The sequence below is a fragment of the Cryptomeria japonica genome, chromosome 2 (assembly GCF_030272615.1).
Source record: "Cryptomeria japonica chromosome 2, Sugi_1.0, whole genome shotgun sequence".
Taxonomy (NCBI): Eukaryota; Viridiplantae; Streptophyta; class Pinopsida; order Cupressales; family Cupressaceae; genus Cryptomeria; species Cryptomeria japonica.
In genome coordinates, this window is record NC_081406.1 from 303,296,818 (window position 1) to 303,313,642 (window position 16,825).

Genomic DNA, 16,825 nt, shown 5'->3' on the forward strand with positions numbered 1-16,825 from the left:
CTAAGATTTCAATTTGGAATAAATCTTAGTCTCATATATTGCATTCCATCTTGAATTTCATCTTTTTGTATCATTTGATCATCTAGCTAGGATCTTAGTTGCATTCATTTTGATCTTGGCATATCCTTCAATCTCGTTCTTTAGGTTGACATCTAAAAGATCAAGTGCTCTTCCAAGCTGAGCACCACCTTGAATCTTGAAGATCCTTGGAGATAGAGGACCATGAAACAGTTTTGAGCAATTTGATTTGATGAACATGTTTTTTTCATTTAGATTTCTTGATATAATATTTCATGGGTGCATTTGATGTTTACTTGTTGTCTTGCAGGCCTCCAACAAATTAGGTGCACAATAACAAAAGTTTAAGTTTTAATATATATAAATTTTAATAATATTATAATATAAATAAATATGTAATATAAAATACAGTTTAGTTAATATTGTAACAATTGAAAATGGAACACGTAGTATAAATAGATTGAATTTAGTAGTGAGGATTGAACCCAACACTCATGTTGAGTTTTAGAATGACAAAATTGTTTGGTACATATGTTTGGAAGGTGGGGTTTCACAGTTTATCCAATGCATCAATGGATTTGATGAGAAAATTTTGATTCAGTTTGCAACCTCTTGGGAAAATAGAAAATTTATGGTTGACAACATTTCATTTGAAATCAACAAGGAGGTTGTTGCTAAAGCAACTAGTCTATCCACCAGAGGCAAGAAGTGGAAAAAAAAAGTAGGGTCACCGACAACAGTAGGTTGTGCCTCTTCTTCAAGGAGGGTAGAGAATCTGTTAAATTGCATGGTGGTTTTTACCATGAGGAGTTGTTGAGATCATGGAACCATGTCTCATGATTATGAAATTCTTCACCTTGGAAGGAAGGTTTACTACTACCATCTTTCATTGCTCAATCATTTTAATGATAATTCCTTAATTTATTTTTTCGTTCTTTCTTTTTAACTCTCTAGAAAAATTCCATAAAAATGATCTAAAATGGCCAAAAACCTTAACAAGAAGCCCATCGTGCTCCATTGAGGGCTCATATTTTGTCTTTACCATTTCTATTTGGCATTGTGTCACCTTAAACCTATAATTGTAGTGGAGGCTCCCTTGCATTCTAACTCCGTACCTATTGCTACCATTTTGGACTCCCCTAGAGGCCACTGGAGTAAAAAGAAATGCCTACATATCCTTGGTGCTAGCAAAACTTCCTCCTCAAAAAGAAGCTTAACTACTAAGGCCCCCTCCCGGCTCACCACCCCCACTACCTCTAACCCACTTAACCCCCATGGTGGCAAATCCACTCCTAAAATGCCTCTCTCTAGGCACAACCTTGTTGCCAAGGAACTATGTGACCTTAAACATTGCCCTTCTTCTAAGAGTTTGGTTAAAAGAGGAAAACTCAAGCAAATTATGCCCCTAGCCAAAAAAACTAAGAAAAAATTGACCTATGTTCGGATTGAAGAGATTAACAACAATGAAGATGTGGCCCAAGACAATAGGGAGGAGTACAAAGTCGTTGACAATTCCAACCCTAGGAGATTTAATAGGCTTGTAGGTCAGCCTATGGACAAAGGAAAAGAGAATGACAATATGGATGAAAAAGAAGATGATTTTGTGATGGACTATGAGGAGTTTGGGAATGGAGATAACTCAGAGAAGATAACCCATGCCTAGTCCAAGAACTCAAACAACACCAAGACGACCTCGCTAGACCTAACTGAGGATGCCCACCTGACTAATTAGACACCTAAAATTATCCTAATTTATTTAATTTTTTTCCCATTATTCTACTATTAATTAAATAAATATTTATTATTCATTTGATCCCACCTTTTTCTCAGATTAATCTAGCCTTTTCTTTCTAAATTAAATAAATATTTTTATTCATTTTTTATAGCCCCCTTTCCTCTATTAATTAAATAAAATATTTGTATTTAAATAATTCATTCATTACCTTTTTCCCTCTAGATAACTTGTTCACATGGATCACAATCTAAATTCATAGGTATGTGACAAGTGTCAAATTCCTCTCCATTCACTTTGTCTTTCTCTATTGTCCACATTTATTGAATCTAAAAGTCAACCTGCCACTTAACCACATCCCTTCATTTTGAAATAACCTCTTAATCTAATTCACTCTTATCCTTCACTCTTCCACCTCTTAATGTCCTCTCTTCATCTTGACCTACCCTTCAATCCTAGAAGCATTCTCTTTCATCTATGTGATCTTGGTCATTCATAACATCTTAATCTAAACCTTTCATTCTTATGTTGATTTCTATAAAAGAGGTTTTTCCCCTCTCATTTGGACACACACAATCATTTAGAGTACCTACATTTATCAAAATCATGCTAGAGTCATACAACATCACAATATTTCATCATCATTGCATCATAGCTTTACCTCATCAAACGATCACACTCTGTTCTTTCATGACCTCTTCTGCTAAGTACTAATAGTTGAGAGCAAACATAAAAATCACAAGATCTTGGAGGATATGATCACAATGGAGACAAGCCTACTATGGATGGGAAGGCAAATTTGGTTTCATTTTATGTTATTTGCATCCATAATAGTTCTCTATTGATTGTTTGTTGAATTAGTTTGTAGATCTAAGTTAGTGGTTGGATCATTAGGGTTTACAAATAGGTTTAAATTTAGTATACACATTTTGGCATTGCTCTATGGGACTCTTAGTCCCATTTAGTAATCATTTTCTTTGCATTTTGAATTTTTTTAAGAGGTTGTAGACTAGATCTGCAACATTTTTCAGTTTTGTGTTTTTGCAAGATTCTGTCATGTTTTTTGCTTTGTTCCCGAATTTTTTCTAACTAGAATTGCATTTTTTTTACAACTAAAATTTGGATAGCCTTCTTGCGTATTCATTACATTTTGCTACATTTTTGTACAATCCTATTACATTTTTGGGTTGACAGGTTTTCTATGTTTGCAGGATTTTAAGGGTTTCTATTCGAGCATTTTTGCATAATCTTCCTACATTTTTGCTAGATTATATTGTATTTGTTTATTTTCTAGTTGCATTTTTGCAGGTATCCAAGTTTTTGTTTTTGCATTTTTGCAACCTTTGTCTACGTTTTTGTGACTTTTGACTACATTTTTTAAGTTTATACCTACATTTTTGTTAGGTATTGTTGCGTTTTTGCATTCTATTTTTCTATTTTTGATCTAGATTTCTACATTTCCATATTTGATTACTTCTAGCCTAATCTTTTGGACTAACTAGTGATGCAACTTATCTTTTGGTCATCCAAGACTGGAATTACAAACTATTAACACTTTTGTGGGTACAGATTTGGAGCTTTGTGTGTTTGTGTTTTGTATTTTAACAAACATTTTATTTCTTAAGGATTAATTAACGAGTGTTTTTCATGTTTGGTGTACTTGCATACTTTGTATAATCCCAATTGTGGTGTGTGTATCCTCTCCCCTCACCGTCGTGGACCTTGGGTGCAAGAGAAACACACCACAACCCATTTTTCTTTTTGGTAGAATAGAGGCTTTCCTAGGGATTTCATCACCCTAGGATTCGACCTCGAGCACGTATCTCCAATGGGATATATAAACGGGTGAGAGTGAAAGCAATAGCTCAATTCAAGCATGTACCTAGTGGGTGCTTTCATGTGTTCCTTGGTGATGTAGGACACATAGGGTGAGAAGTTAGGTCTAATCACGAAAGCTTTATTGACATATACTAAGTCTCAAGGTCTACTTGCTCAAACGTCGGTGTTCTTAAATGTTTTCCCACTATGAACCTTTGTGATTTTAGAGGCCAACCTATCAACATCACCTGATTGGTGCAAGGGATGTGATCATACCCTAAAGTTACTCCACAAGCAATATAGGAATCTTGGGGTCATGGTGTACTTATGCCTCCCTAAGATAGAGAAGGGAAATCTCTTTATAGGCCCAAATCTCTATCTATTCGCTTCTTGGTAGTGTTGAGTCGGGGCCTAGTCAAGTGGCATCCTCTTTTACCTTAGATTGTGCTTGCTTAAGTGTGTTTTTATATGTTGTGAGACCTGTTTATCCAATTTTCCTTGGGCCCAATTCTAGGCTCCCTTTTTCATTACCATTTTAGAGTTTAGAGATTCCAAAACACCAAGACGTGTTTTTTTCTTGTTTGATATGTTTTCTTGTCATATTTGTCATAAATACAGCTTAGATCCAGACAACATTTTTAGGATTTTAGATAGACTTAAGCAAACAGACTATAGATCTGCATTTTTGTTAAGTAAACCTATGTTTCTGAGTGATTCTACATCTTTGAGACTTATCACTGCATTTTTGTGAGGTATTCCTATGTTTTCGCCAATTATTCCTATGTTTTTAAGAATTTTCATTGTGTATCTAAGAGATCTTCCTAGATTTTTGCATGACAGAAAATACAAATGAAAATAGTGACTTATATTGGTAACCCGTTAGTATTCAACCTTAGACTTTCTATTTCCTGGGCCCATCTTAGTCCTACTACAACTAGTGAAAACATATATCAGATTGGTAAAAAATTGTCCTCCTTAGTTGGCACTTTCATAGTATTTCTTGCATTTGGTCATCCTCCAAATTAGGGCTTTTGGTTTCTAGATTTTTAAAGGTCCTTGTTCCATAGTTTGTTGACATTGATTTAGTTTTCTAAGGTAGTGGACCAATATTTTGGTGCATTTGGTAGGTTGGACTCATCTATTTTTGTTTCTACATATTTGTTGCTCATTCCTATGTTTTTGTCACCTAGTGTTGTGTTTATGCGTTAGGAAGCTACATTTTCACAAGATTCAACTGCATTTTTTTACCTCTGTTCCTGCATATTTTTTTTCAATTGAATTTCAATAGTTTTGAGTCTCAAAAATTATATCATCCCAAGTTCATAGGTTTTTTGATCAATTGACATCAGTCTCATCACATTCCTTTCTACATTTTCCAGTCATTCCTAAAGTCTCCATTCCATCTTCTTGACCATATCAAAGCCTTTTCATAATCAACCTATTTTTCCAAAGTCAAAAAGTTGTCTTCATCCTCTTAATCTTGCATCAACTTTGACATCACTAGGTGTTCTTTTTCTTAGATTTATCATCTTTGGTAGGAGACCATTTTAGTTTATTTAGTTGGATTAGCTTAGCTTAGATTCCATCATCTTCTTATGAGTCACACCTATCTTGTGTTATCAACTTGTGGCTATACATCATAGTACTCACTTGATCTTGTCATCATTGGAGTCTAATCCTAAGAGCTCTTTGAATTTTAGTGAACCAAATCAATCCTATATAGCCTATCCTTTTTCTAGGGTTTCTTATTCATGTTAGAAGAAATCTTAGATTTGTACTATCCTGATATTTGCATCTCAATTTTATATTTTAAACTCTTCACATGATCAATCCTTCATTGATTTTATATAGTTAAATATTCTTCTATTAGCTTAATCGTGAAGAAAATTTTACTTACCCTACCCATCCTTGGTAACCACAATAGGGTTTCAGTTTAACATTTGATACATCATTGATTTTTCTACTTTTTCAATGTGAAAGCACACATATTCTCTCTCTCTCTCTCTCTCTCTCTATGTGTGTGTGTGTGTGTGTGTGTGTGTGTGTGTCTCTGTCTCTATCTCTCTCTCTGCATATCCCCACCATCTCTTTAGATCTCTACTTTCATGATATATGCATCTTAGTTTTATATTTGAAACTCTTTACATGACCATTTCTTCATTGATTTTATATTGTTATGTCTTTTTCTATTAGCTTAATTGTGAAATAACTTTCACTTACCCTACCCATCTTTGGAAACCACAATAGGGTTTTGTTTTATTTTAACATTTGATAGATCATTGACATTTCTACTTTTTCAATATGAAAGAACACATCTTTTATATTTAGTCTCTCTCTCTCTCTCTCTCTCTCTCTCTCTCACACACACACACACACACACACACACACACACTTTATATCTATTTGTAGATATCTTTCCCTTTTTCTAACCCTATCTCTCCCTCTCTCTATCTCCTTGTATTACTCTTTCTTTCTATATCTCTCCACACACACACGCACACACATGTATGTATGTGTGTGTGTGTGTGTACATATATATATATATATATATATATATATATATATATATATATATATATATATATATACATACATGTATATACATATATGTGTATACATATATGTATATACATATATGTATATATATGTGTGTGTGTGTATGTATACATATGTATGTATATATGTGTGTGTGTGTGTGTGTACATATATATACATATACATATATATACATATATATACATATATGCATATATACACATATGTATATATGTATACATATATACATACACATACATATATACATACATATACATATACATATACATGTGTATGTGTATGTGTGTGTGCGTGTATATATATATAGTTGGAATCAATGAACACTGAGAGGGGGGGTGAATCAGTGTTATGCAATTTACAAAGTTGTCAACTTGATTCATAAACCATCAAATGCATAAGAATGAAAGTAAAATACAGAAACATATTCCAATCAACCACAATACCATAACACCGGAATTTTTATGTGGAAACCCGGAAAGGGAAAAAACATAGTGGGATTTGAACCCACAATATTATTATACTTTGATCAGGAGTACATGATAATATTACATTAAGGGGAATGCACTTGCATTCAGGCACACTACCTAGAGCTCACTTCTCAATTACAAAAGGGCTACAACCCGGAGGAAGGCTCATTGCCTTACAGGAAATTATAATTGATTATAATAATTAATGAACTGAAGAATCGCATCTACATATGCCAAATAACAGTTCTGATTAAGCTCAGGTTAACTTCTACAACTATTTTATCTCTCTGCTCTATTTTCCTGCACTATCATACACCGAACCACCAAAACCTTCAATCACATTCAACAGGTGATGCATATTTGCTCATGCAGAATTCTCGCGCTCATTACATTCACCAAAATGCTTAACCAAACTGATCTATATATCCGCATCAAAAAAATAAATCAATTCTCATGTCGGCTTCCAAAAACCGCATAACATGCAACATGAAACGTGTAACCTTAATTCGGCTCAATCTGACCAGAAAACCATATGCGGACCCAAACATGATGATAATAAGCTTCCCAAAAGTTGGCCCAATCTGCTCGAACACGAAACCAATCATCGAAATCAACCCAAGGATTCCAGATCACACGTTACACCAAAATAGCTCTATTCTATCAGGATTTTTGGATACCGGACCTTCAATCTTGGTCACGAATCAACATCGGTTATCAAGATTACAAAACAAGTTGCCTCAAACCTTGAATCATCTACCTCTATCACTGAAACCAAACTTATACAACCAAGATCAAGATATGCACACTGAACCCATACTCTGTCGGATACGGTGTTCCACCTTCCAGACTTATGCCTCATGAACAATATGACTTCTGGTAAATCAAATCTACATGCACCGAATGTGACTTTTGGACTAAGTTGCCATCAATGACAACCCCTAAGCATTTCTCATGCATCAATATACACCAAAACACTATCTCTTTTCAACAATCTCCCCCTTTGGCATTGATGGCAGCACTTGTGAAAAATGAATTGTACACTCAAGGCTCAAAAATCTTCAAAACTACAAAAATCTCAACAAACTCCCCCTAAGTTTATGCACCATTTTTCACCTCACTCTCTCTCCCCCATTGACAACAATGCCAAAGATGGGAATCGACCAAAATTTATGTACAAGGATATATAGTGACTTACAAAAGTTTGAAAGTATCTACAAAATTTGTCTTTAAGCTCAACATGTGGTTATCCCAACCCTTCTTCAAACTCTCCAAAATGTATTGATCATACCACTGAAAAGATAGGCATGCATCTATGCTCCTATGCGATATTTTGGAATACTCTTATTCAAAGCATCTGTAGCATCCTGCATACTGGTGATTAGTGAGTCCATCCAAGGAGTGATAAGGCTTCTTACTTCTCCTACTCTACCCAAAACTATGTCCTCCTGATTTAAACTCTTAATCTTATCCAATATACTCATAACTTGACCTTCAAAATTGCTAGTCGAGACTGATTGGGGTGTATATGACCGAGATATGCTGGCTAGCTTCTCTTCACATTCTTTTATTTTCTTGTCAATGTCAATGGTAAACTTTGGCAAAATTAGACATGACTTGTATATTTGGCCACCTTCATCTAATGCATCTTGTATATTCTTCATAGTAGTTATCAAACTTACCCTATCTCCCTCAATCATCTTCAAAAAAGTTTTCAGTCTCATAGCATTAAATTGAGCTAAAACTCTAGCATCTGTCACCTTCTCTAAAGATACAAAATGAGATTCTACAGTATTCAACATACTTCTAAGCTTATCAGAGGGTGTATCAATTATATCCAGTTTAAATGATGGCAAAATTTTCTCCATTACATCTCATGCCAATGTTATCAACTCTTTATCTATGGTATGGGACTTGAGTAAGTCCTCACTAGCTTTAGCTTGCGCAAGAGTTTCTAGCTTCAATGCTTGAATTAGAGAGAGTGAACTCAGATCTATAGGCCCTTGAGTGTAATCATCTGAATCAGTGACAACTTTTTTTCCTTTTGTAGGTGTCTCTTGCCACTATCACCAGAGCCTAATCATCCTTCTTTTCTCCTTTCTCCTTCTTTGTCACCTCTGCACTTGCATCTTTACTAACATCAAATTTATCCTCAGTTGCCTTCTCTAAGACAACTTCTATCACTGGAGGATCTTGTTTAGCTTCAACGGAGTCATCAACCTTAGCAATATCAGTATCATTTGCAATTGGAGTTTGTTCATTTGTCTGATCTGTCAGAGTGGTTTCTTCAGTTGTTTGATCATTCTGCACATCAGGAGCTTCTGTATGTACTTCTAGAATGGAAGTTTCATGTGATTGCTTGTCCGGTTGAATGTCATCATGTGCCAAATTCACATCATATTTGTGATCTATCAAAAATTGTTTCGGAGTTACTTTAGTCTCTTTAGTTACTTCATCTATCTTACTAAGAATGGTTTTATTGACTCTCTTCTTGCTTTGAAATATTTCCTTTTCAAGCTTTAGCAACCTAACAACTTCAGCTTTAGAAATTACAGAAGATAAATTTACCAATACATATTCCTTTATTCTTTCATCTTCCAAACTAGTCGTATGCCTCATGGCATCCAAAATATCATACAATTCCTTTGGAATCATAGATGACAACTCAATCAAAGTTTTTCTATAAACATTTATGTACTATACAATTGCTTCCTCAATAGCTCTCTAGTCACTATCATCACAATTTTCATAATAGACAGGTACATTCTTCAAATTTTCTTTCTTTAGCACTTCATCAATTATTTCATTTATTGGTTTTGGGGGATCAACAACATAAGTACCTTCCAATGTTCTCAACTTCAAAGCTTCATCCAATTCAGACTTATGCTTCTTGCTCGCTCTAGCTCTACCGGATGGCTGAACTTCGGCTCTTGGCTTCTTTGTAGACTGGGTTCCATCAGATTGAGGCTTCCTTACTACCCTAGCATAGGATGTTGTCTTCTTCACCTCTTTCACCGCTTCATTAGACTATATCTCTACATCCTCAATAGTGGCTGCAACATACTCTCTTTGTGACTTCTCCTTCTTCCTCTTCTCAGCTCCATTGGTTGACTTGGCTTGTGGGTTGGGTGGAGGGATAGGTCTCTGTACACCAAAGGTAGGTGTTGACCGTGTTTTCCTTGGCTTAGCTTGCTTGGGAGGAGTAGAGACCGGTTTTGACTTCTTAGGCTTCACCATATCCTCCTCCTTCAATATATTTTTCTCCCTAGCCCTTTGAACAACTCCTTTTGTTATTCCCATATTTTGTTCTACAATCTCTTCAACCTCTTTTCTGACTTTCTTCTTCCTTGCAGGCTCAGTAAATTTCTTGTGCAGGTCAAGATATTTCTCTTTGTAAGTACCAAAGCTCTCTTCTTTTTCATCTTCTGGTTTACTCAACATATGTTGAGCATATGCATCAAGTGTGTTTCCATCTACCTCATACCCCATGGGCATGATCCAAATGGTTCTAGGTTTTGTTGCCTCCATGTGGTATTGGTCTTTGTCTACCATGAAACATTTGTATCTTTCTATTTTTCAACAATATCCTTTGGGATGATTGGGTGCTCTGCAACTTGATTTGCTGGCGCTCATGCGATCTCCTTGGTGTCCTACATCAGCCTATCATGTGATTAATGTTTTCCCTGTGTTGCCTTGGTGTTTGGACTAGTTTGTGGATTCTTTGTGCTTTGGTTTATTCTCTACATTGTTTCTTTGATTTTTTCCCTCTGCATGATCTTTTTTCTCTTAATAGATTGCCTTTGGGCTTAGGTTACATTCGTGCCCCTTCCCTGAGACTGCTCGTGCGAAGATGGATGGGTGGTCTGATTAATGGTGATCCCATTCACAAGTTTGATGAGGAGGCCATCATTAATAATAGTGGGGGTTTGGAGGATGAGGTTGTTAATTCTCAGAAGGGTAAGAAGAAAAGTTATCTTACAAAGAAGTGGTCTCAGAGCAATTGGCCATGGTTTGCCCGCTTTCTACTAGTTTCGATGGATCTTTCTGCAAGCCTGAGAACATGGACACAGAGACCAGTTTGGGAGGGACCACAACCGATGGAGATAGACTCACACCTGGTGATGGAAGCGTGGTCGACAACCCTGGAGGGGGAGGAAATGGTAAGTCTCATCCTCTCAGGTTTAAGACCCTTTCCTTGTCGCCAAATGAAGATATGGTTAAAGCCATTAGGGTCGAGAAGTCCCGCTTAAGAAATATTGCAATATTTTTTATTTGCATGGAAAGAGAATCTTTGCCTTTGCCAAATTTTTTTGATGACTGGATTGCTAATGTCTGGGGCAAGAAATTAGGTATTCATGTTAATTTCTATAGAATGATTCAGAAGGGTTTATTTGTAAATTTTTTGAAATCACATCACATGCAAGATAGAGTCTTGAAGAAGAATTTTTGGAATGGTGGGCACTCTCTATTTAGGGCATTTCCTTGGTCTCCCAAAGGAAATGTAGAGCAGGTTATTGCTCGCTCCTCCCCTAACTGGGTTGAAATTAAGAAACTCCAGCTTGAATTTTGGCCATTAATTCCTCGGATTTTGAAGTTGTTGGGCTCGGTTCTGCAAGTCAAGGATTCGAGAACCACTCTCCCTCATTTGAATGCTTAGGCTCTTGTTTCTCTTGATCCCAAGGTTGGATTTCTCGACATTATCTCTTTGGATTTTGAAGGAGATAGCTTTTCTTGGGAATTGTCCATGTTGGGAAATTTGAGGGCTTGTTTCTTCTATAAAGTTAATGGGCATATGAGAAAGGATTGCCCTTCTCTGAAAAAACTCTCACAATGCTAATTTTAATATTGATGATAAAAACAAATTGAGAAGTGATAGTAGTAAGATGCAAAAATCTGTTTATTCATCTAAAGAAGGCAAGTCTTTACCAATGGATATCCCATCTGATAATGGCAAGGAGAAGGTCAATTTTGGCCTTGAGTGCCCGATTGGTGATAGTAATGGCAATAAATTTGTTAGTTTATTCCTCTATTTGAGGATGAGTATGAGTTTGTCCAAGCCCCTCTCTTGAATGATCCCCTCAACATCCTTGTCATGTGTCACCTAGTACAAGCTAATCCTCCTAATTGTGATCAAGTGAAGGTTTTGAACTCCTCCCCCCAACCAAGGTTGAATGCTCAACAACTTGCCCTTGCAAGTATTAAGGAGAAGGTTGGTTTATTAAGAAATGCCACACAAGTCCCATCCGAATTGAGGATGAGAAACTCCTTACGTGGTATCATGAATTCCATGGTGGATGGTTCTCCTAATAAACAAATTGTGCCCTTTGGTGCAGATGGTATGGTTATCCATAATGTTGAGTAGTTTATAGAGGTGGTTAGTAAAAAAATTAGAAAGAAAAGGAAAATATTTGATAGGCAATCTCTTTCTAATGATAATAGTAAAAAAGACAATGAGGTGCCTTAGTGCTTTAATAGGTTGTACAAGAATCAAAACCCTCAACCAAATAGTTCTTATAATGATGCACATACATAGCAGGAATGTTATGGGCATGGAGATGTTTGATAGAAAATATGTGGTCAGAAAATGGTGTAACAGTATTAAGGAAAAAGACAATATATGTCTCCAAGAGATCAAAGTGGTAGGGTTCCATGTTTATACTATGCTAAAATTCTTATGGGCTCAGGCCATAGGGTTCCACTCCAATCATGATAGGGGTAAAGGTGGTACTACCATTCTAGTTGGCCCTAAGTGGGCAGATAAGATCATTGCTAATGGTGTCTCCCCTTGCCAAAGATCCTTGTGGGTCACCTTTAAAGAGAATGAATGTGTTTTTGGTATTTGCAACATTTATGCTGCCAATGATTACAGAGATAGAGCTAGGCTTCAGGACTGGTTAACAATCGGTCTATGGAAGGCCCATTGGAATTTTGTGGGTGATTTTAACATGATAGAACATGGTGAGGACAAAAGTGGTGGAAATAAACATTGTTGGAAGGGTAATGAACAATTTTTTTGGGCTAAATTCAAAAGGAGATTTAATTTGCTAGATCCTATGGAGAAGAAAAAGGGCTCCTTTTCTGGTATTTGGTTCACATGGTGCAATAATCAAAGTGGTAAGCAAAGAATTTATTGTAGACTAGATAGATGCTATGCAAATGCTTCTTTATTTTCTTTCCTCTCTCAGGGGGGGCAGGCCCCTACGTGTGTCTCTCATGCTAGTATCTCAGACCACTCTCCTTTCTTTGTCATTGTTAACATGGACCTTGATCCTTCTTCTGTGATCTGGCATAAAAGGCAAAATGGTTTCAAATTTAATGTCTCCTTGCTTAATGATGAGGATACTGGTGAGGCTATTAAGATGGTCTCCCACTTGACCAAAATATGTTCTCCTGACCTCAGACCTAGGGAACAGTGGGAGACTCATACTACTTCTTGGAGGAAAATGTTTTAGATCATTGGTAAGAAATATGCTATGGAAAGGTCTAAAGAGGAGTCTTTTCTTCAATCTAGACTCAATGAGATTGAAAAGGAACTTCAGAGTAAGGGGAATGACATGATACTTGAGGGAGAATTATCCTCGGTCAAGAACCTCCTAAGGAAATTGCAACACTTCAAGATCAAAGGGCAGAAGTTTAGAGCTAGAATGAACTGGATTAAAGGTGGGGATAAGGGAACCAACTACTTCTTCAATCTTATCAGAGCAAAGAATAAGAGGGAATTTATTGAAGACATTCAAGTTAAATATTCAATCACTAATGATCGGGTATCATTCAAGGAGGCTTTCTTCAATTTTTACAATGGTCTCTTTTCTTCTGAACATGGTGATATGAATCAGGAGGCCCTCGAGAAGTGCTTATTGTTAATCCCTAAGAAAATCTCCTATGAGGAAGCTAACGCTCTCAGTCACAAGATCGGTCTGGAGGAGATTAAAAGTGCTATTAGCTCATTAGCCAATGGTAAGTCCCCAGGGATAGATGGGTTATCTGTTGAATTCTATAAGAAGCACTTGGAATGGATAAGCTTGGAATTATTTGCATTGTATGAATATGCCTTTAATCAAGGTTCCCTTGGAGAGAACATTAACAAAGGTGTCATCAAGCTTCTACCTAAAGGTGGGGATAAGACACGATTTAAAAATTGGAGACCTATCACCTTATTGAATATTTCATACAAAATTATTGCAAAATTACTAGCAAGGAGAATTGTTGGGCTACTGGATAATTTCCTCTATTCCACATAGACTGGATTCATTAAAGGTAGATATATTATGGAAATCCTAGTTACTAGTTGGGAAGCAATGCATTGGGTTAAAGATGATAAACAGAATGTTGTAATGGTTCTTTTGGAATTTGAGAAAGCATATGATAGAACTGAGTGGCCTTTCGTTAGAGGAATGTTGCAAGCTTTTGGTTTTCCTTCCTACTTTTGTAGATGGATAGATATTCTTTTTAAGGACTCCTCCACGGTTGTTGAGGTTAATGGTGAACTTTCTGAACCTATCCCTCTAAGGAGGTCTATCAAGCAAGGGTGCCCCATTGCTCCAACCTTGTTTGTCATTGTCGTTGATGCTCTTTATTACATTATGAGGGCTCCTAAACTTGGTCCCTCTATTATAGGTCTTACTCTTCCTAATACAGATGATCTGATCAATGACCAATTTGCTGATGATTTTGCTTTATTTTTGGCCTTGAATGAGGAAAATTTTGATAATTCTATGGATAGATTATAGTTTTTTTATCTGGCCTCTAGAGCAAAGGTAGCTCCTCACAAATCTTCAGTGCTTGGGTGGTCTGAGGTTCCTCCAATGGATCCCCTACAAAGGTTGGCAGTGGGCAGGTCTGAATTCTATTGTAAAGTATCTTGGTATTCCCTTTGCTATTAACCCTTCTACTCAAGATATGTGGCAATGGATATACTCTAAAATTGAAAGGAAACATTTAAAGTGGTAGACTCACCTTCTCTCCTTGGTCGGTAGAGTGCAGATTGTTCAAAAGGTTCTCTCCTCCCATCATATTTATTGTGCCTCTACATGGGTGTTTGCCAACTACCAAACTAATAAGCTTGAGAGGATTATGAGGGACTTTTTATGGTCTGATGGGATGGGTCATAATAAGAGGAATTGTGTGAATTGGAATTGGCATTGCAGACCAAGGAATATGGGTGGATTGAGTATCAAGGATATCAGGGCCCATGGCACTGCCTTAGATTCCAAATGGATTGTCAAAGCTTTGTATGGTAATGAACCTTGGAAGGTGTTGATCACGAATAATATTGAAAGGTTGGTTATTAGAAAGGGAAAAAAGTGGAGGAATATCTCTTTATGTGATATTGTATTAAGGGAATATAACATGAAGGTGTTTGGTTCTAATGTATTTTCTTCATTATGGAAGACATGGTCATAGGTAGGGAGGTTACTCCCTTCTAAGGATGCTATAGACAAATCTCCAGCATATGTTGTTGTGGATAGATCCATTTGGTGGGGGGTGAACTTGAATAACAAACCTCTTGCTTTGACTCAAAGCTGCTCTGCTAAGATCTAGAATGATAAGGTTATTTCTCTTATTAGCAATGTACCAATTGACAATCGACTTGGCTCTTGGGCTGAGATTAATTCTAAATATGGGATTCCTCCCTCACAAAAGAAAATATATTCTCTTATTGGTAAGGATACATGTTGTTTCTTCCCTAGTAAGATTATGGATACTGGCTCCTTTTTGAAGCAATTAAAATGGCTAGATGGTTCTTCCTTTCTAGACATCTCTACTAAGCATATCTATTTGATGTTGAAGGAGGATTACTCAATATTTTCTAGAGTTAAGTAGTGTTGGGGTCTTGATTGGCCTAAGTCTAGGTGGCAATTTGTTTTTGAGTTCTTTTGGCATTCTCCCATTGATCCTAAGAAGTCTTGTTTTAGATGGCTTCTTCTTTTGAAAAAGTTAGTTGTCGGTTCCTTTTTATCTCCTGAGGGTCTCAAGTCTATTAGGTGTGGTGTGTGTAATGTCCAGGAATCCTTTGAGCACCTATTTTTTTATTGTGTGATTTCCCATGGTGTGTGGTCCATATTCTTTGGCCCTTCTATTGTTTGGAATCACCAGCCTGACCCTTCCTAGAGTGAAATCCTTGCTAGTTTTGTAGAATCTTTTGACCTTAGGATGAACCGGTTTTGGTCTGTCTTTTCTTGTGAAGTCTTGTGGTTTCTATAGAAAGAGAGAAATGGAGAGTTTTTTCAAAACAAGAGGAGGAGGCTTACTAAGTTTAGTAGTGAACTCACTCATTTTTATATTATGTCACAAGTTTTGTTGTCTTGGAGATTTCTAAAGACAGGTTCATGACTCTTGTTTGTGAAGGTGCTCTTCATATTTACAAGGAAGATATCCACTCTGTCTAGTACTTCAAGAAACATATGGATATGTTTCAGCCAAAGGAGATTGAGGCTTTGGTACAGTACATGTAGAAACTTAAGATTGAAGACCCAGATGAGCTTTCTCCTAGAACTAGGGATAAAGGTGCAGTAACTTAGTGAACAGTGTGGTTCTTTTTTATATGTGTATATTGATATAGGAGGCATTTTGTTGTAATAATCCTCTCGATATTCTATTCATATTGTAATACCAAGTGATCTGACACAGGGCTATGACCTTTTGATATACATGTGAAAATGATACTATAGATAGCAGAATACATGTAAAATATAGGGCACCATAGGTTATGATGTATATGTTTTGAACTATTTTAATATAAAACAATATCCTTTGGTATTCTCTCTCTACTTTGCATCATTGCCTGGAATGATTTGAAGTATCCCCATAAAGAAGATTTATGTGCTACCATGTCTCCTAATCCATACAAACCTTCCTTAATTTGTACTACCACTGGTTTATCATAAGCCCACTGTACTTATCCTATACCAGAGATTTCATTCAAAAAGTAAAGTGTCAAACAAACAATCATTGAACCGAATTTGAAAACATGTTTCTTATCTTGTTTTATCTTCTTTAGATCGCTCATTAACTCACTAAGAAGTACACCACACATATCATATATTTTATCCTCCTTAAGCATTTGATAAGCTGCAAATATAGCAGTGACAGATACTGAATTTTGTTTGGTGGACTGGTACATCTTGTATCCTATCACCCTCGAAGCAAATCTTACATCATGTTCAATAATATCACTCATGTCATCGATCAGCTGTCATGCTAGGATTCGGTAACCTCTGTCAAAGTAGTGTTCTTA

At 36.4% G+C, this 16,825-nt stretch overlaps 1 protein-coding gene across 1 annotated transcript; it reads left to right on the forward strand.

The window, feature by feature from the left end:
• Window positions 1-13,886: 13,886 nt before the first annotated feature.
• LOC131075337 (secreted RxLR effector protein 78-like) lies at window positions 13,887-14,318 on the forward strand. Its single transcript, XM_058012153.2, has one exon. It carries the CDS (start codon window positions 13,887-13,889, stop codon window positions 14,316-14,318), a length of 432 nt encoding a protein of 143 aa, XP_057868136.2.
• The last annotated feature ends 2,507 nt before the right edge of the window (window positions 14,319-16,825 follow it).